We start from the raw sequence: 19990 nt of genomic DNA, 5'->3' as shown, positions 1-19990 counted from the left end.
GATGGATGGGAATGAGCACCATATCTTTTATGAATATATATTGTTCTGTTTTTTTTTTTCCTACAGCACCAAAGAAATCCAAATAGGAAAGGGAGAGATGAAAATTGGGAATCAAGAATAAGGCCTGTTTCCATCTCAGCCACACTATCTTATATTTTATGATTTTCGAAGCTTTTGTCGTGTGATTCTGCCCCCACAAGGGCATCGGGATTTCTAATCGTACGTATATACTCAGCAAGTTGTTTTCTATACCATCCTTATTCAAAACTTGCATGTGGCGTAAAATGGCTTGGTGGCACCAAGATATTTTTTCTGTTGATTTCAGATGTTCTTTGTCCTAATCTTAGCCAAGAAAACAAACAGGACCAACTTCAAATCCAAATTTCTGATTCTGATCACCAAAGTCATTGATCATTACATCAACGATAGGTACTTGATCAATTTTCGGTGTATTGATTTCAATCACAGTTTTTTCATAGCCTTTTCTGGACTGTAAAATTAAGCAGAAAGAAAAATTTATACAATCATTTCATGCTTTAACATATATGCTTTTTTTTCCCTTAGCCTCTGAATGGAGGCAGGAGGGTAAGAAAGAAGAGAGTAAGAAGCAGATTTGCCATTATCTATGTTGTAATTAACTCTTGTTATCACTGATGTCATGTGTAGTTTTAAATTTTGAACGTTGACAGCTGCATTTAATATTTAGCTGTTACCACTCAACTATAATATTTGGATACACTGCATAGATGAAGAGAATCTTACTGAATTGATAAATACAGTTTAATATGAAATCTGATGTTAGCATTGGGTTAGACTCCTACATAAGAATATATTCTTACCATTATAATCATACAATATATGCATATATATACATGTGTGTGTGTCCATAAATATATGTCAAGGTTTCTTAAGAAAAATTTAAATACATTATAGAAATTATAGTACATAAGGTCAAAAGTCAAAGCATTTCTGCTGCTATATATTAATTTTATGAATGATTATCAGTACACTACTATTGGGAAATCCAAACACTTGCTACTTTTAATATGCTTTCTTTTCTTTAATCTGTGGGTACCATACTCACTTTGTTAAAGGCATGGACCTATTTATTTATAATTGTGACCTCTCTTTAGTCATCAGCTAAACCGAGTTTTTTTAGTGTGCTTTCTGTATCATTTTCTTAAATAGAACTCCCATTGTGTGAAAAGGATGGTTCCAGAGGATAGAAATCACAAAAATGATAGTAACTGCCTAACCTGGTATAACACAGTCCCAACAGACAAGCCCTTATGGACAAAATACAGGGGTAAGTATTAGCTATGGTGTAAATGGTATAATGCTGATTCCTTTGTCATTTTAGAATCATGGATGAAGGAAGCAAATGAAATAAAGTTTTTTATTATTTTTATTTCAAGAGTGACTAGATATAATAGTATTCAAATATCAGGAATAATTCCATACAAATAGCATATGATCTAAGATTACCTTCTGTTATAGCTTTTAAATATGTGCCTATATGTAAGTTTCAGAGTTTGTGTGTATGTATGTGAATATTAGTCGCTTCTAATATATCATATTTCAATATGCCAGTGTTAAGCATCAGATCTTAAAAACAACAGACATCCATTTCATGAGAGACTCCTGACTTAGGGTCAAGCTGAGATGGTTGCACACAGCCTCTCACCCTGTGAAAGAAGGCAAGTGATTATACTCACCGCACAGCCATCATATAGTGCTTTGATGAAAGGGTTGTTGTCATAGGACATCTCCTCATCATTGGATCCCAAGAACCGTAGTGCTTTGTCATAACTTCCTGATGACACATCATACCAGGCTGCTGACTGATGACAGGTGTAGGTGAAATTTTGCCGAGCAGAGGCAGTCAGCAGTTTCAGGAATGTCATTTGCACCATATTAATGGAATTTCCTTCAACATCTAAATAGGAAAGCTGGGAATAAAAGAATAAAAAGACAGACATAGGTTCTTTTACTTTTTTATGTTATAAAAGAATAAAATCACTGTCGACAGTGAACTGTGATCCCAGAAGCATGTGGATGAATCAACTGTCCCATTTTCACTTAGGGAATGAAAGTGGGCAAGGAGGGTCATAAGACCCAGGGACAGGATTTTATGAAATCACTATTGTACTCCCACCTGAGTTACTATGAGCACTACTTATCTTTGAAAAATATTCACTTTATTTCAATGCTTCATTTTCCTAACATTAAAAATTTCCAAAAGAAAAGCTTTTGTTTCCAAAAGCTCTTTCATTATGTTTGTGTATCTTTTTATTTATTTGTTTTATTTTTTTTAAGTTTATTTGAGAAAGATGGAGAGCACACATGCATGAGCGGGAGAGGGCCAGAGAGAGAGGGAGAGAGAGAATCCTAAGCGGGCTCTGCACTGTCAGTACAGAACCTGAAGCAGGGCTCCAAGCATGAACCTGTGAGATCATGACCTGAGGTGAGATCAAGAGTCAGAGGCTTAACTGACACCCAGTCGCCCCTGTGTATATTTTTAAATTATAGAATTGCAAAATAGTGAAACAATTAGAACTGAGGAATCTCGGTGCAATGGAAAGTTACCTATTTTTGTGTTTTTATTTCACCTACTCCTTTAAAAATTTCATAGTATAGCCACTAGACCCAAAGTTTTAAACATGTTTCTGCATTTTTGACGCCATAGTTTTCTAAGATGTTTGTCTTCTATTTCCAGCACAGATCTGCCTGTTTGTTCGTTCTTAGACAATGTACTTATTCATCACTGTGTCACCAGCACCAAGCATAATGCCCAAGACAACGCAAAAGAATATATGGTGAGTCAGTAAATACTTATTTTACATTTAGGGCAGGAAATTAGTTTTAACTACAAATTATTAAAATCCTTTATTAAATTCATAAATGGTTTTATTGGGTAAAATTGAAAGACTGGCATCAGCGGAACATAGATATTTTTAAAAAATTGAGTAGGAAATTTACCTAGACTATGGATTAATGTAAAGGTAATTATCTATGGCTTGCTTCTTTTGTTGAATTTACTTAATCCTTACTGATTAACAGCTCAGATAATGAGAAGACTTGTTCAGTTGAAGGAAAAAAAAAAAAACAAAACCTTGGGAAATGAACAGTAAGGTAAACAAACCAAAACAACAAAAAATAACACCACACACACAGTTCTGTGTTATGTATTTTTAAATTCTACACAGGTAAGAATGTCACATGGATATTTAATATGTAATTTGAAGACTGAACTGAAGAATTATGTCAAGTGGAAAACTTCACTAAAGTTGTCAATTAACATGTAGGTTTTGCATAAGATGAATAACCATAAAATAGTCATCAATAGAAAATAATAGCTTCTTAAAGAACATTAAACAGTTGAATAATTATTGGGATAAGTGAAAAACTTTCACTTAAATACATTTATTACTATTTTGAATACGCATGTATTTGTAAACAGCTTTTATAATATAAGTTTAGTTTTGGCATCTAATCTTAAAATACCTGTAAAAATTATTAATAGTGAACTTTATTTTTAAATGTAACGATCAGAAGAAAAAAAAAACATTTCGCCTTCCAAAAGTTTTTACTGAAATAGAGAATAAAAAATAAATTAGGTTTCAAACAGAAAAAAAGATATAGAGTCTGAGACACTAAACACATATTACATTCTCTATACCTGATATTTCTAATATAATTCATTTTTATGATGTCTATCAGGTACTTAATGAAATGCATACTTTATCTGATCATATTTATTGAATTTAGCATATTTCCATGTATTTTGATAGAAAACATTTAGAAAAATTCTCTAAAATACAACTGTGGTCTAAGAGATATAGAAGGAGCAAACCAGAGAACACATGGAATCCTAAATAGTATAACTTAGACTTTCACAGTCAGGGTCTAAGATATATAATTTGAGCTTCATTTATGAAGTTTAAGATAAACCATTTCATGTTGAGGTAATAACATACCAGTTTTCCTCTCTTAAATTCACTAAACCAGCTTCCTGGTTTCTCCTTTGGCCACGATGATATTCTTACCTGTTGCAAAGGAACAGGAAAATTAGAAAGTAGGTAAAAATTATGAATAGTATTGTTTATGTATGCATCAGTAATTTTCTGTAAGACTAAGATGCCAAAGAAGTTTTAAAATGGTCTATCCTGAATTACAGAAAATGAGATAAACAGCAAAATTTGAGATATATCCTGTGACTTCCCACTTAGTAAAGATTTAGTCATTTTCTTCCTGTTTTCTTTAATTGCTCAAAAAGAAGAAGGGGGGGTTGGAGAACAACCTGCTGATGGCATACTAAGGGCTGTAGGGGACAAAAGTGGAACTCAGAAGCAACCCCCTGTAAAGGAACCCCTCACAATACCAGTCAAAATCAGTCATCAAGACAGATCCCATCAGTATTTCATAGCCAAGGGAAGCATCCTGAAAGTATTCAGCCAGTAACTAAGGGTGGCATGGAAAAGTCATTGCAGGAAGCAAGCGTAATCATCTCCTGCTGGGAAGAATGTTTAGAACCCTTTATAGATCTGCATTTATTGTTTTGCTTTGCAAGATCAGCAAAATGTAACAGTATATAAGGCTTCACTACAGGGAATTTGAGTTATCAGTGTAAAGAGAGGCATTTCCACGTTCATTTCTTTGGCAGCTACGGGAACTTTTATTATGCTTTGCTGCCAAGTTTGGATGGGAAACAGAAGTTGGTTTGTCTCCTGCTCCTACTACCCAACCTTTACTGGAGAACTTAACTTCCCTCCTAAAGAGATTAGCCACACTTAAAGCTATTTGTCTTGCCCTAAGGAGGTTCTGTGCCTCTGTATGCCCACACCATTTACTAAAACTGTTTGAAGAATACAATCATGCTAGTGAAAAACCTTTCCCTATATTAGTAATTTGCCTTTAGCTCAAATATATTGATACTGCTAGGTGAAAATCAAGAAATCTGTTTGAAGAGACAAAACATTTAAAAAGTACGCAAATGTAGACAATATTCTTATGTAAACGATTATAAATTGTGTATTCTGAACATCATATACAGCTGTGAGTTCTGTCGTGTCATTGGAATGAAGAGTACTATACATGCACTAAAATTTAAGCATCAGCTGTGCTGTGTCATGGAAAACCATAGAATTTTAGAGCACAAGCAGGTGCATAAAGAATACATCTGGGTAAAAAAATAAAGGAGAGAAGTATTTGTTAACTCTGTGCATCACTTTGGTGTCTTATTCATGTTTATGCAAATGAAATGCTCTAATTACCCTGTAAGAAAAGCAGATAAATGAAAATATGACAGTATAATTTTCCTGTTTAGTTCAATATTGCAAAAACATGGCAGGAACTGTCAACAATCACCACCAGAACAGACTGGTACTTACTCCCTCAGATTTTTTGTCTGGATAAATGCAAGTCTCGCCACCAGACGTGAAATTACAGTAAACTTTGAAGGAATCTCCTGAGCAACCTTGGTTGGGATCAATCCAGTATTCACCTAAAAGTAGGAAAAAATATGTCATGTTAAAATACATTTAAATAAAAAATTGACTGCATGGTATACACATTTTATTAGAAGAATAAAGAAAAATTAATATTGATGGATCTTTTCCTACAAGAATCCCTTTTATGTTTTTAGTCAAATTGGGATAGGAGTTCAGATAGTTAAAGAGTGACCCTTTGTCTTATCTGCATCAAAGCTTTGCCCATGTACTTCGCCTGGAACAGTCTGTTATTTCTAGCCTGCTGTTACTTTTAGGTTTCAGCTTAAATGTCACCTCCTCAAATATTAACATTTAATTATCCACTATCATAAATTACATGCATTTGGAATCAGAGAAACTTAACCCTAAATCCTATATGTATTATTTACTACTTAAGTAATCTGAGTATAATAATCATTATATTTTTCCTTGGTTTATTCATTTGTAACAATGGAGATGGTGGAATCTACTTAGCCTTAAGAATCATTTCTTGCATTACTTTAAAAAAATTTTTTGGGGGTGCCTAGGTGGTTCAGTCAGTTGAGCGTCTGACTTCGGCTTAGGTCATGATCTCATGGTTCTTGGATTTGAGCCCCTCATTGGGCTCTGTGCTGACAGCTCAGAGCCTGCTTCAGATTCTGTCTGCCTCTTTATGCTTCTCCCCTGCTTGCACTCTGTCTGTTTCTCTCTATCTCAAAAATAATAAACACAGAATCCAAAGCAGGTTCCAGGATCTGAGCTGTCAGCACAGAGCCTGACATAGGGCTCAAACTCATGAACTGCGAGATCATGACCTGAGCTGAAGTCAGACGCTTAACTGACTGAGTCACCCAGGTGCCCCTATAATTTTGAATTCTGTGGTAAGCATTTTTTCTCTTGATTTATTCGGTTAATATTGTCATTAAATTTCCTTCAGATAACATAATAATAGCTTAATTACTAAGATACGTCTGTTCAGTAAATTCAGTATACTATGGAAACCATGTCCAGTTTACCTCTAATTTATTCATCTCCTATTTTTACTGTCAAATCCCTAAATCAAGTCACCATTAATTTCTTTCCTAGATTAAACCAACAGCTCTTTAACTAGCTTCCTTTGATTTCACCTTGCTTCCTTCCAAATTACTTCAAGTCATTTTTCCTTTCCTCACTATTTTTTAGCCATAGAGACCTTTCAGTTCCTTGAAGGCACCAAGATCTTGTCCTCTTTAAACCTATCAAATGACCCATATCCTCTGCCTGAAATACCCTTTTGATTCTTTGCATGACTGGCTACCTCTTTAAGGTTTCAGCTGAAATGTCACCTCCTCAAATATTAACATCCTTTACACAAAATGGATCATCCTTACCTTATCTAAATACTCATTTTTTCCGACAGTATCTGTCATAATATGCTATTGTTAATACTTCCACTTTTCCTGTCTCCTTCATTTGATAATAGTAGCTCAAGGGCATTATTTCTTTTGTGTGTCTACAAATCTCTGCCTGAAGAACAGTGCCTGGCACTGCTAAGTCAGTTAATTAATATTTAATAGCAATTAATTAACCCATTAAGGAATTAATAACGCTGGTCATTATATGGAAACCATGGGGAGCTGTGGTCCACAATGAGCTTTCCATTCCCAAATTCACAAAAATTTTTCTTGACTTCTCAGGTTCTAATTAATCATATTTGTTTTATTTGTGTTGTAATCTTTTACATTTGAACTTCAATTATGTATGATTGTCTCAGCAAGAGCAGAAGTCTGAGTCATTCTCTTTAAAATTACTGAATTACTATTGAACTAAACATATCTTTTCCAAATAAACATATTATAAATTTGAAAACCTTGGACATTAGTTTGAATGGAGTCCTTAATAGCTACCTGTGTTTTAGTTTTAACAGGCTATGCTTGATTAAGATAGGAAGATTTTATGACATTTTCCTTTATGGTGGTGGCTGTTTCTGAATCACATTAAACTTTTCTCTCTGTACTGACTTATTTATATCTCAGTTATAACATTCTTATATGATTGATAGTACAAAATAATATTGCCCCAAGAGTAAAAAGAGTGAAAAAATATTTCCATATAAAGTGGGAGATTTAAGATCACATAAATATCTGCCCCTTGTTAGTTTAGTAATTGTGTGAGTTTATTAACTAACTCATGATACTTGAAACTGTTTCCTTCTCAGGAAAGGTATGATAGGGTTTATGTTAAACAATAGGTATAATAAATTATCCTGATTATTATTACAAATTAATTGCTCACAGTTCTGATTATTTGTGGATCAGTGACATAAATTTTTGCCCCAAGCTACTATGCTAAGTCTTAAATATTCTGTTCACCAAATTATTATTAAACTGATAGGTAAAATATGATTCAGTTATGCTATTAATCATGTTAACTTCACATCAAGGTAAAATAAGTTTGGTTACAGGATATAAATATATACTAATGTGTACACATGTGTGCACACATAAAACCCATTCTATGATAGTTATTATGGGGAAAAAATGCATTTGTGTTCTATAATTGTCCCAAAATGATCTTGTCATAATTTAATGAAACCTTATGTAAGCAGGTAAGGATTTTCTGAAGCAGTTCTTGAATTACACAGTATAAAGGACTTTTTCTGTTTACAAGACTGGAATTAATAATCATTTACTTTAGTTTATTTAGAGTCTATATCAAACATTTAACTAGAAGTAATGGGCTGACCATGCACCTTCATAACTTAGAGGCTCAGTCCCTTTGCTGTGACATGTATTATTAACATACCATCTGGGAAGTCAGGATGGCTGAGTTGCAGGTCTTTGCACGTTCGAGCTGGGTTAGTCTGCGTACCCATGGGAAACTTCATATGTTCGATGTCTTGTTTCAGGGAGTTGAGGGAACCAAATATTTCCTCCATTCCATCTGAGTAGTCAAGAATATTATCACCTGCATCTGCTTGCATGTTTTCGGCATGTCTTCTTGTTTTTTTGGGTGACAAGATTGGTAAAGGCTGAATGACTTCTCCAGGTGGACCCTGTGAAAGAGATAATGTGCATGTAACTGCTTCCTAAGGTAAAATATTCTGCATAATTATTACTGATGAGGTCATTATTATTAGAAATTATAGTTGGTTTAGCTTTTCAATGTTTTCCCTACTTTCAATATTTTCTCTAATTGTTACTACATATACATACACATGTTATAAATATTTATATAGAAACTGTGTTAAGTTCTTTTAAAAAGAATCTAGTGGAGATACTGAGGTAGACACACAAATCAGATGATTTCTGGAACTTCTTGTCTTTTCTTTTCCTTTTCTTTTTCCTTCCCTTGCTTTTCCCTTTCCTTTCTTCCTAGAGAGACAGAGACAGCAGAAAAGGGAGAAGCAGAAGGAGAGGGAGAGACAGGATCTCAAGCAGTCTCTGCACTGTGCAGATCCTGACACAGAGCTCGAAGTCATGAACCATTAAATCATGACCTAAGTCAGATGCTTAAGTGACTGAGCTGCCTAAGCGCCCCTGGACCTTTCTCTATATAAGTAGTGTAACCCAGTTTTGTGTGGATATATTGTATGTAACTTTCTTATTTATTAATTAGTCCTTATTTACATGTCCTGTCTCCACAACTAGATTTTAGTCTCTGAAGATTAAAATACCATTTTAAGGTTCTTAACCTACCTAATGAGTTGTCTATTGTGCTTGATAATAATTTATATTATGAAACATTAAACTTCTAAAAATACACATTAATTTGCTTCAAATATAACTTAAAACTGTATAAATTAAAAAAAATAAATGCAGACAGATTTGAATTTGCATATGTGTAAAAATAGAACTATACCAAATAGTTAAATCCATGTTGTTATGATTGTGTCCCACAAAATTCATAGGTAGAAGCTATCAGCCTCAGTACTTAGAATAAGATCTTATTTTGAAATGGGGTCACTGTAGATATAATTAGTTAAGTAAATGTAAGGGCATTGGGGGTGGTATCCACCAATGGGAAACCATCCAATATGACTGGTGTCCCTGTAAAAGGAGGAAATTTGGGTGCAGAGACACACATAGATAGAATTTGAAGGGAAAAGATAGGAGAAGACAGCTATCTATGAGCCAAGGACAGGGCCATGGAACAGACCTTCCTCCACAGCCCTCAGAAGGACCTAATTCTGCCCACACTCTGATCTAGGATTTGTGGCCTCTAGAATTTGTTAGAGAATACATTTCTATTATTTAAGCCCCCTATTTGTGGTGCCTCTCATGGCATCCCTAGCAAACTAATACACATATAGTTTGGAAAAAAACTCAAGAGAGGAGACTAATGTTTTTTCACATGGATCTATCACTTAGTAGTTATATGGAGCCTGGAAAATGTCAGCATTAATAAATGTTAGAAATTATTATTGCTTTTATGATCATTATATACAGTAGGGAAAAAATGCAAAATATCTGAACTTTCGTCTTTATTCCTAGTGTGGTCAGATACACACACACACACATATATGTATGTATGTATATGTATGTATGTATTTTTATGGCCTACAGTCAGTTGCTTTCATAAAAACATGACATTAAAAAGTATATAATTTTCGTGAAAAATAAATACAAACAAGATTTTCATAATATACAGTTAACGCATCAATTAAAAGACAGGCCTTGGCATGTGGATCTGATTATGTAATTAATGGAGTTGCTGTTTCCTAGAAAAATCACCACTTTGACAGAATGTCTTTTTTTGTCCTTCTTACAAATTTGGAGAAATCACCGGCAGTCTTAGGATGTGAACAGACCTAAACATCACTCTTGTTCCCATGCACTTACCGGGGGCCCAGGAGGCCCTGGAAGACCACTGTCGCCCTTCTGGCCAGCAGGTCCCTGTTAGGAACAAAAGGAACAAGATAAACAGAGAACAAGGCATTTGACTAGGCTTCACTGAACAATCAAAGTCCAAAGGGAGAAGTACTTACGGTAGAGCCTTTGGTACCCTTTGGACCTTGAGGACCCTAGACAAAATGCAAAGGCAAAAGTACAGATAAAAATCTGGAGAAATCATGACTCTTTTGGTGTAAGTTTCCTTTACAAAATTCTTTTGTCTCGCACTTACCGGTAAGCCTGGAGGACCAGGGGGACCTATGGGACCAGCAGGACCTGGAATCCCCTGTAAAGAGAATCATCCAAATTAGAGTTTTCCTCAGCTATGCTACTCTCTATATTGCAGGACAACATACACTGAAAACTTAGATTACGCAAAAGTATATAAGAATAACCTGAAATTTTCCATTGTGAACCTAAGAAATAACTTTGGTAAGATAATCTGTATTTTTTTCCCGTTTGCTTCAATGTCTCTATATTTAGACTTATGTAGCCTTCAGAATAATGATTTGTATGTTTTGGGGATTCAATAAATTGCTGTGTAATTAACTATTGAACTGTAATCTTTATGATTTCTAACTTGACATATTTTTAAATTATTACTTTAAAGTTAAATAAATTTCTTTTTGAAAACACCATTGACTTAAAGAGGTTAAAGATGCTCTAAATCACCCTGCTGGTCACGTTTAATGGAATGTGCACAGGTGTGTGTGCGTGTGTGTGTTTGGAAAGGAGCAGGAGAATAAATTATATCTTTACTCACTCCATCCCCCTTTGCTCCTGGAGATCCTTGAGTTCCAGGGAGTCCTCTGTCACCCTTTTCACCTTGTTCTCCTGGAGGACCAATCAGGCCAATTAAACCAGGATGTCCCTTTAGAAGGCAGAGAAAAGAAATTTGACCATATGTAAATTACAACCATATATTAAATATAGTCATAAAGTAATTGCACACTAATTTTATGGAACATAAAAGTAAAAAAAAAAGATAAAAACTTTAACCCTTTCTGAATGATATATAGGATTAAGAACCTCTTTCCTCTTACCTAACAGGATCGTTTACGCTTACATTAAGTGAATCTTTTGTTTATAGAGAGAAGTATTAGGGAACAAAATGCTTTCTAAAAGAATCATCTTCAGTGTTTCATTTACTGAAAAGTAATTCCCTAAAAGACCAATAATGACCATATTGATCAAATAAACTGAAAATTCATTATTTTAATAAGCATGATATTTTATATAATATGATTTCTATCCTTCAGAGACTCTGTGGTCTTTAAGAGACATTTGGAGATTTAAAAATGACCCAAAAAAACATTAACGCCATTATAAAAAGGCTTATTTTCCATAATTATTTGGTGCAACTCCATGTACTTTCTGGAAGATCAAATTACTATTTCAAAAGTATTCTAGTTTAAATTTGTTATTTTCATGTTTAAAAACATAAAATGGGCATTTTGTTATTCCATCTGTTTATTTTCTGAAGAGTTATTTTAGTATAACCATATGCTTTCTCCATATGGCTCCTACAAGGGGACATTGAGAGAATATAACAATGGATTTGAATACATTTTTCACTATGACTTTGTATCTTTTCTCTTCTCTAAATTCATCTGGGAAGCAGAGGATTGGAAGCTTTTGCCTTGGTTAAAAGGACAAAGATATTCTTTGAAATTTCCTTTTGAATGATTCTAATCTGCAAAATTATTGTCTCTGCTTTTAGCATATCAAAATTGTAATAACACATGCTTTTATTCTCACCTTCTCACCCTTGGAACCGGGGTCACCTTTGAGACCAGGTAAGCCAGGAGGTCCCTAAATAATGAGAAATAATAAACATACATAAAGTAGGCATGAATTAGAGAATCATATTACTATGCATAGGGCAAGTTTGGTTTTGGTAATATGACAGAGTTCAAAAATAATTAGTAATACTTAAGGTTTATTTATCAGAATTCTAAATAATTTTGTTTAAAATTCCATGGCTTGATATTTAACTTAACATTGGTTACATAAATATGCAGTTAGAAATAAGACTTGGTTTACATGGACTTACAACAGAAAAAGAATAAATTTTTAAACACACTAATTTTAGAAGAAGGGATTTCCAAAGTACACATCGATTCAATAAAATATTTTGGTGCTAAGCTCAAATAAATTACAATATTTCCTAGAAACTTAAAAAAAACTCAATAAATTTTTGACAGTCAAATGACATTTGATAACCACTTTTCCTAAGCAAACTCCTAAGATAGTATTTTTAACTATAATTCCTGAAAAATCTTTTCAAAAATATTTTTAATGTTGATTTATTTTGTGAGAGAGAGAGAGAGAGAGAGCACGCAAGCGCGCACAAATAGGGGAGGGGCAGAGAGCGAGGGAGACACAGAATCCAAAGTAGGCACAGCCCAAGGCGGGGCTTGACTCATGAACCAGAAGATCATGACCTGAGCTGAAGCCGGATGCTTAACCGACTGAGCCACCCAGGCACCCCAATTAAATCTACAAATCATTTAAATAAAAGATTCTGGGATGCCTAAGTGGCTCAGTTGGTTAAGTATTCGACTTCGGCTCAGGTCATGATCTCATGGTTCATGGGTTTGAGCCCTGCAGCAGGCTCTGTGCTGAGAGCTCAGAGCCTGGATCCTGCTTCAGATTCTTTGTCTCCCTCTTTCTCTGCTCCTCCCCTGCTCCTGCTCTGTCTCTCTGTCTCTGAAAAACAAATAAACATTTTTGAAAAAGTGATTTGTAAATTTAATAAGGTAAATAATTTTTCTCATATAATTATCTCTATCCTAATAATGTTTATGGTCCAAGGATAAGGTACTTATCTATTTTGGTAAATTGTATTTTTATGAAAATTATGGCATGACCTCAACAACTAACCCTGACCCTACCCATGGAAATATTCATATTGATTACTTCACAAACTTAAATTTTTTTTTAATGTTTGTTTATTTTTGAGAGAGAAACACAGTGCGAGCAGGGAAGGGGCAGAGAGAGAGAGAGGGAAACAGAATCCAAAGCAGGCTCCAGGCTCTGAGCTCTCAGCATAGAGCCCCATGTGGGGCTCGAACTCAGGAACCACGAGATCATGACCTGAGCTGAAGTTGGACACTTAAGAGCCACCCAGGCGCCCCACCAACTTTTTGATACAAAAGTCAGGGTACTCTATATTGAGGACAACACAAAATATCCTTGTCCTGAAATTAATGACAAATGATGCAGGCAAGAGATTCTATCAGAAGAAGTGTAACTGACACTAAAAGATGGTTAGTATGTGATTGATGAAATCAGAGCCAAGATAATGTTACAAAATGTAGGTCACAACTTCCTGCAACAGAAAGGCATTGGTGGGGGAGAGGGGGGAAGCAAAATATTCATACAGTTTCTCTATAAATAGAATTATTCATATTGGACTGAATTTTAGAATTATAATTTTAATAATGATTTAACATAGTACTTAGAAAGCAAACTGTTTTAACTTGTAACAAGCTATACCAGGAGTGTTCACAATTGTATCTTCTTCAAGCCTACCATGAGTGATTTTTTCCTTTCTCTACAGACACTGCTTTGGTGTGAAAAAAAATGTAAGTGCCAGTCTATAATTTTTGTGAATTTAAAGTATTAAGAGCGATGGATCTGATCCAAGTAGTATGATGTAATATAAAAAGTATGGGCTCAGAATAGGATAGACTTGGGATAGAAGCCAGCCTCTCTTATTAGCAATTTAAATTAGCTAACGAAAGAGAGCTTCAGTTTTCTCATCTATAGATTGAGGATTATAATTCCTGTCTCACGAGATCAAGAAGATGAGCCTTTTCCATTCCTTAGTTTCTCACATCTATCTCTTAAACTGAAATCCTGATCATCAGGAGAAAGTAAGATTAGCTTTGGTATCAATTAGTACTATGTAACAATAGTATTTGGGGCTACTTAAATATATTTAATTTGCTTTAATTCATGAACGAATCTGAAATTCTGTAAGTACTGATATAAAAGTGGGAAATTTCTCTACATCATTCCATTAACAATAGATAAAAATCATTTTCATATAAGATATGTGCTATTTTAAATGTGAATGTGTCTAATAATATTCTTCAAAGAGAAAATTATTAATCCTCAGACATAAATTTAAATTAGTTCAGTTTAGAATCTATTTTGTATAAAAATAACCATGCCACTTTGTTAAATCTCTGACAGATAAATGTAGATCACAAAGAAATTATATTCAAGTATATTCTAAGGCTGGGTTTGAAAACCTTTCACCTCAGTCACTAACACCCTATCATAGTGGATATCAAAGTGTGACCTCAGACCAACATCATTAGCATCATCTGTGAACTTATGAGTAAAGCCAATTCTTAGGCCTCATCCAGACCAGCTAAATCTGAAATGCTGGAGTGAAGAGACCAGCAGTCTGTTTCATAGGTTTGATACTCATTAAGGTTTGAGAGACTTGGCTCCGTGGCATTAGGTCCCAAATTGAGTTAAATCAATATGCAAATCAGAACAGCATAAAAAAATCTCATTTATGTTAAAATAAAAGCAATACCTATTTAGTTCTACTAGTTTAATATTTTTTAAAGTAAGGTAATATATTTCATATCTACTATTTTCTGATCTTATCAGAAATGCATGATGAATCATCAGTAGGGAAAATAATGTTGCCCAATAGCACATTTTAAAAGGAATAATATAAATGAGTAATGGAAACTCTCAGAATTTCTTGAGACCATGTTATCATCAGGATAAATGCCGAAGACTCTATATGTTAGAAAAAAGTGGCATAAAAAGTATGAAAAAAAATAGTTCTGATAAAAATGTAACTGCATGAAAGAACCATATACTCGTACCAGTAGCAGAAACCCTTTAAGAATACTGGTTAAAACTGACGTATGTCAATTAAAGTAAAAACATTCTCTAGATTGAAAATATAAAACTCTGCAGCGGCCAGATTTTTTTCTTTCTTCACTTCTCATTTTACATTCAAACTGTTTTAGGCATGTGATACACTTTACAGAAATTTTGCTTTAAGTGGGAGAACTGACAGATGTTGCATGCTGAATATCAATATTCTTATTTTTCTTCTTTCCAAGATTCTGTTTAAGTTAGTTAACATATAGTGTAGTATTGGTCTCAGGAGTAAAATTTAGTGATTCATCACTTAAATACAACACCCAGTACTAATCATAACAAGTGACTTCCTTAAAATGCTTCCCACCCATTTAGCCCATCCCACCACCCTCCTCCCCTCTAGCAACCCTCAGTTTGATCTCTATAGTTTAGAGTCTCTTACAGTTTGCTTTCCTCTCTGTTTTTATCTTATTTTTCCTTCCCTTCCCCTAGGTTCATCTGTTTTGCTTCTTAAGTTTCACATATGAATGAAATCATGACATTCGTCTTTCTCTGACTGATATCACTTAGCACAATACACTCTAGTTCCATCCACATCATTACAAATGGCAAGATTTCATTCTTTTTGATGGCTGAGTAATATTCCATTGTATGTATGTATGTATGTGTGTGTGTATGCACACATACATACATACATACATACTAGTTCTTCTTTGTCCATTTATCAGTCAATGGACATTCAGGCTCTTTCCATAATTTGGCTATCGTTAATAGTGCTGCTCTAAACATTGGGGCACATGTGCCCCTTCAAATTACCATTTTTGTATCCTTTGGATAAATACCTAGTAATGCAATTTCTGGATCATAGGGTGGTTCTATCTTCAACTTTCTGAGGGCCTCCACACTGTTTTCGAGAGTGGGTATACCAGTTTGAATTCCCACCAGCAGTGCAAGAGGTTTCCCCTTTCTCTACAATGGACATCAATATTCTAATCACTGCTTCATTCAGAGTCTCAAGTCTAACCACCCTTTAGTTGAGTAATCTTGGATCTATTACTTATTATCTCTGAGCTTCATTTATGAAAGTACTCTAATAGTCATAACTGTGTCATAATATAATAAAAAGCAGACCTGCAAAATTACTGTATAAATAGTGAATTATAACATAAATATTAATTACTGATATTTGTTTTTTTTATATTACAAACAGTTATCAATCAGCCCTCTCACCACATTCTAGTAGTATAAGCTAAAATGACAAAAAAGAAAAAGAAGAGGAGGAGGAGGAGAAGGAAAAGGAGGAGTATTGGAATTCTAATTATTCAGGCTTAATGAGAAATATGCTAGACATTATTTGTGTTTACAATTCATCTTTCTTTCTTTCTTTTCAAATTTTAGAGACAGAGTGCAAGCATGGAAGTGAGGCAGAAGGAGGGAGGGAGGGAGGGAGGGAGGGAGAGAGAGAGAGAGAGAGAGAGAGAGAGAATCCTAAGCAGGTTCCATGCTCGGTGCAGAGCCCGACATGGGGCTTTATATCATGACACTGGGATCATGACCTGAGCCGAAATCAAGAGTCAGATGCCCAAATGACTGAGCCACCCTGGGGCCCCTATAATGCATTTTAAATCATTTCTATAAATGTACATAAAGGAGTTAGAGGAAATGAGTATTAATTCCTAGAAGCTAATAATTTCGTATGAACTTGCAAACTTTATCTGAGGACACATTTACCAAGAAAAATCAGTTTCTTAACATTTTCATCAGTTGGAAATAGAAATTGGTAACGTTATGCTATTGATAGCAGTTATAAATAACCCTCCAAACTTGGGACATATCAAAAATATCAATTCTTCACATAAAAAGATTATTCCAAGTACATATTTTCTATTTCTTATTTAGGATATTGTAAATTGAGAAACCCTAGGGAAATACATAATTCATAAGTTATAAAGTGAAAAGGAAAACAGGAATGATACATTCTTAAGTGTCTAGAATATACAATCAAACATTTTCCCCTGCAGTATTATATGCTTTACAGGATATTTGCTTTGATATGCATCTCAAAACTCTAGTGCATTGATGTTGAAAGAAACTGCAGATCTTGCACTTTATTTAGAATGTCATATTGTGAAAGAATGTTTAATTTGGTAAAAAGCAAATGCTTTGGTGTTTAAACCTGTTTAATCATTATGGAATACTACACATCTCAACCCTATTTACAGATAGTTTAGATGTAGCATTAAAAAACAAACAAACTGCAATTCAGTAAGCCATCTACCATTTTTTCAGGCATTTATGGTTTGAAATAATGCTGTCAGATATTTTATATTTATCAGTATGTGAAAAGAAGGAACGTATGATTATACTGTGGTAATTTTTCATCTCTTTTTTAGCTATTTTGGAACAAATAGGTTCATCTAATAAAAGAACATGAAATAAAATAAAGTGAAAGCTCAAAACTGAAACAGTTGCTAATCCTACCTTCAAAACATAAAAATTAGTTTAAAATTATGAAATCCTGTTAATTTTGACTGTACACGCAGAGAAGAGAACGTAGCCACAATTTCCGTTCTCTTTAAAACACTGTTTTATTCCATTTAGTTTTTGTTGACTACATACTCAAAAAATCATTGATTCAACTTAAAAAAACCCTCAAATAAAATTCTTATATAATCTCATCATTGTCCTTAGCTTTCTGTTAGCGCTCATATGTACTATTTAGTCTATCCTCTCAGTTCCATATGGTGATTCTAATTATATATGCACATAAAATTCATGCATATATAGAAGTTTAATTTTTACCCTGAGAAATGTCTAACTTTGAAAGTGAAAAATATATACTGTACCTTATCTAAACTCTAGTATATCTAATTACACAGAGGGGGCAAACACCAAACATATTATCATCTTAAAACTTTTAGAAGATGTTTCATTCCTGCCCCAAAGAATTTCCACTCCAAAGGTTGATATAAAATTGTATATAAAAGACCTATAAAATATCTTGGCAAGTAACAGTAAGTGTATAAGTGTATAAATACTCTGATAAAACAAAAGCCAGAGAAAACAAAACAGCACCCACACTGCTCCGTTAGATAGAGTGCAACTGTCTAACTGGGTAGCTGCCTGTCCTGAATGATAAAAGCAGAGCAAGTTGTACTTACTGAATAGAATAGCGAAGTAGCATTTAAAAATTGGGGAAAGGGGATTGTCGTGGTTTTGTTTGACTAGTGGACCCTACAGCAGGAAGTTTCAGGCAGCTTCTAGAAGAGGAAAAGAGACCCAAAGGGTAGCTGCAGAAATGCAATGATAACAGACTTCTGAAATTTGTGTAGACGTGGATGTGGGTGTAAATATATTTATAATTATAATGAGGAGAAAACATATTATGGAGGAAATAGTCACATGAATTTCACATGGATTAATTTCAGAGACTAATGCCAATTTGTATGGGTTTTAAGACGTCTCTTGTTTTTACCTCCCACATTTTTAAGCCTCCCAGACACGTTTAAACCCCTCTCGTCCTTATTTAATAATCTTACCATATTTCCTATGAGGGAAAGGTCCCCAGAGGAGATGGCATTTTAACAGTTCTACTCTGAATATATTTAGCAGCATTCTCTGCTTGATTCTATTATAATACTTACCACTTTAACTGCTGTAAGTCAGCATAATTTATTTGTTGGTCTTTTCATTTGCTTCAACAGTGTCTTTCAAAAAAATTTATTGATGGTATATATGCATGAATGAGGTCAAATTTAGTTTTTTTTTAAGTAATCTCTACCCCCAGGGTGTGGCTCGAACTCAGGACCCCAAGATCAACAGTTGCATGCTCTAGTGACGGAGCCAATCAGGTGCCAAAAATTTAGTCACTTTTCACTAAGAATATGAAATTCTTTTTCAAAACACTATTTCATTCAATCAATAATTCTTTGGTGCTCCTAATGCCAATTATGGCCTAAGTGTTTTACATATAACTCATTTAATTAACATAAGACCCCCATGGGGTAAAAATATATTAATAATCCCATTTAATTCAATTAAACTTCATAACATCCCATGAGATAGATGCTATTGATATTCTAATTTTTCAGATGAGGAACCTAACACTTAAAAAAATAAATAACTTTCCTGGGGCACCTGGGTGGCTCAGTAGGTTAAGCATCTGACTTCAGCTCAAGTCATGATCTCACTGCTCATGAGTTCAAGCCCTGTGTTGGGCTCTGTGCTGACAGCTCAGAGCCTAGAGTCTGCTTCAGATTCTGTGTCTCCTTCTCTCTCTGCCCATCTCCCGCTCACACTCAGTCTCTTTCTCTCAAAAATAAATAAACTTTACAAAATTTTTTTGAAAAAAAACCTTCCTAAAGCAAGTCAGTGGTAGTATTTGTTTGTGAAACCAGGGAGTTTGGGTTCAGGGCCAAGGACCTCAACGAATAACCATGATCAAAAATTGCCTACTAAAGTTTTTCATAGCTGAGTTGAAAAGCTCATTAAATTGCCATAAAATGCATCTTGAAGATGGTTTCTCTGACAGTCCTCACTTCACAAGGACTGACTAGCATTTTCATTAAAATTAGATGTCATTGTCAAAGTGGTTGATGCTATGAGAAAGCTGCAATATATTCACATAAGTACTCTCTGAGAAAACAAGCATCCAGAGAAAAGCAAGTCACCTAAACTGCCAAATTCCGATGCCTTTCATTTCACTCTGCTTAAAAGGGTTTGAGTTGTTCAGTCCCTTGCTCTGTAAACTCACATCTATCGGAGAGTCAGAAATATAAACTTTTATAAGCTGGAATC

General features: G+C 34.3%; 1 protein-coding gene across 3 annotated transcripts in view; it reads right to left on the bottom strand.

Annotated features, from left to right (window-relative positions):
* Nucleotides 1-343: 343 nt before the first annotated feature.
* The window catches only part of COL11A1 (collagen type XI alpha 1 chain), a 222906-nt gene continuing 203259 nt past the window's right edge, over nucleotides 344-19990 (bottom strand). For all 3 annotated transcript variants that reach the window (XM_047084158.1, XM_047084157.1, XM_047084159.1), the window contains 10 exons: nucleotides 12098-12151; nucleotides 11103-11210; nucleotides 10572-10625; nucleotides 10435-10470; nucleotides 10289-10342; nucleotides 8253-8502; nucleotides 5391-5503; nucleotides 3978-4046; nucleotides 1716-1949; nucleotides 344-490 (listed from right to left, as the gene is read on the bottom strand). In XM_047084158.1, the coding sequence (XP_046940114.1) occupies nucleotides 344-490; nucleotides 1716-1949; nucleotides 3978-4046; nucleotides 5391-5503; nucleotides 8253-8502; nucleotides 10289-10342; nucleotides 10435-10470; nucleotides 10572-10625; nucleotides 11103-11210; nucleotides 12098-12151 (1119 nt within the window). The remainder of the gene's footprint in view (nucleotides 491-1715; nucleotides 1950-3977; nucleotides 4047-5390; nucleotides 5504-8252; nucleotides 8503-10288; nucleotides 10343-10434; nucleotides 10471-10571; nucleotides 10626-11102; nucleotides 11211-12097; nucleotides 12152-19990) is intronic.

This window comes from Lynx rufus, unplaced genomic scaffold (genome assembly GCF_022079265.1).
Source record: "Lynx rufus isolate CCGP_SWC_20201006 ecotype Redwood Valley unplaced genomic scaffold, mLynRuf1.p SCAF_2, whole genome shotgun sequence".
Taxonomy (NCBI): Eukaryota; Metazoa; Chordata; class Mammalia; order Carnivora; family Felidae; genus Lynx; species Lynx rufus.
Note: the sequence above shows the minus strand (reverse complement) of the source record. Positions and strands in the feature narration are given on the sequence as shown.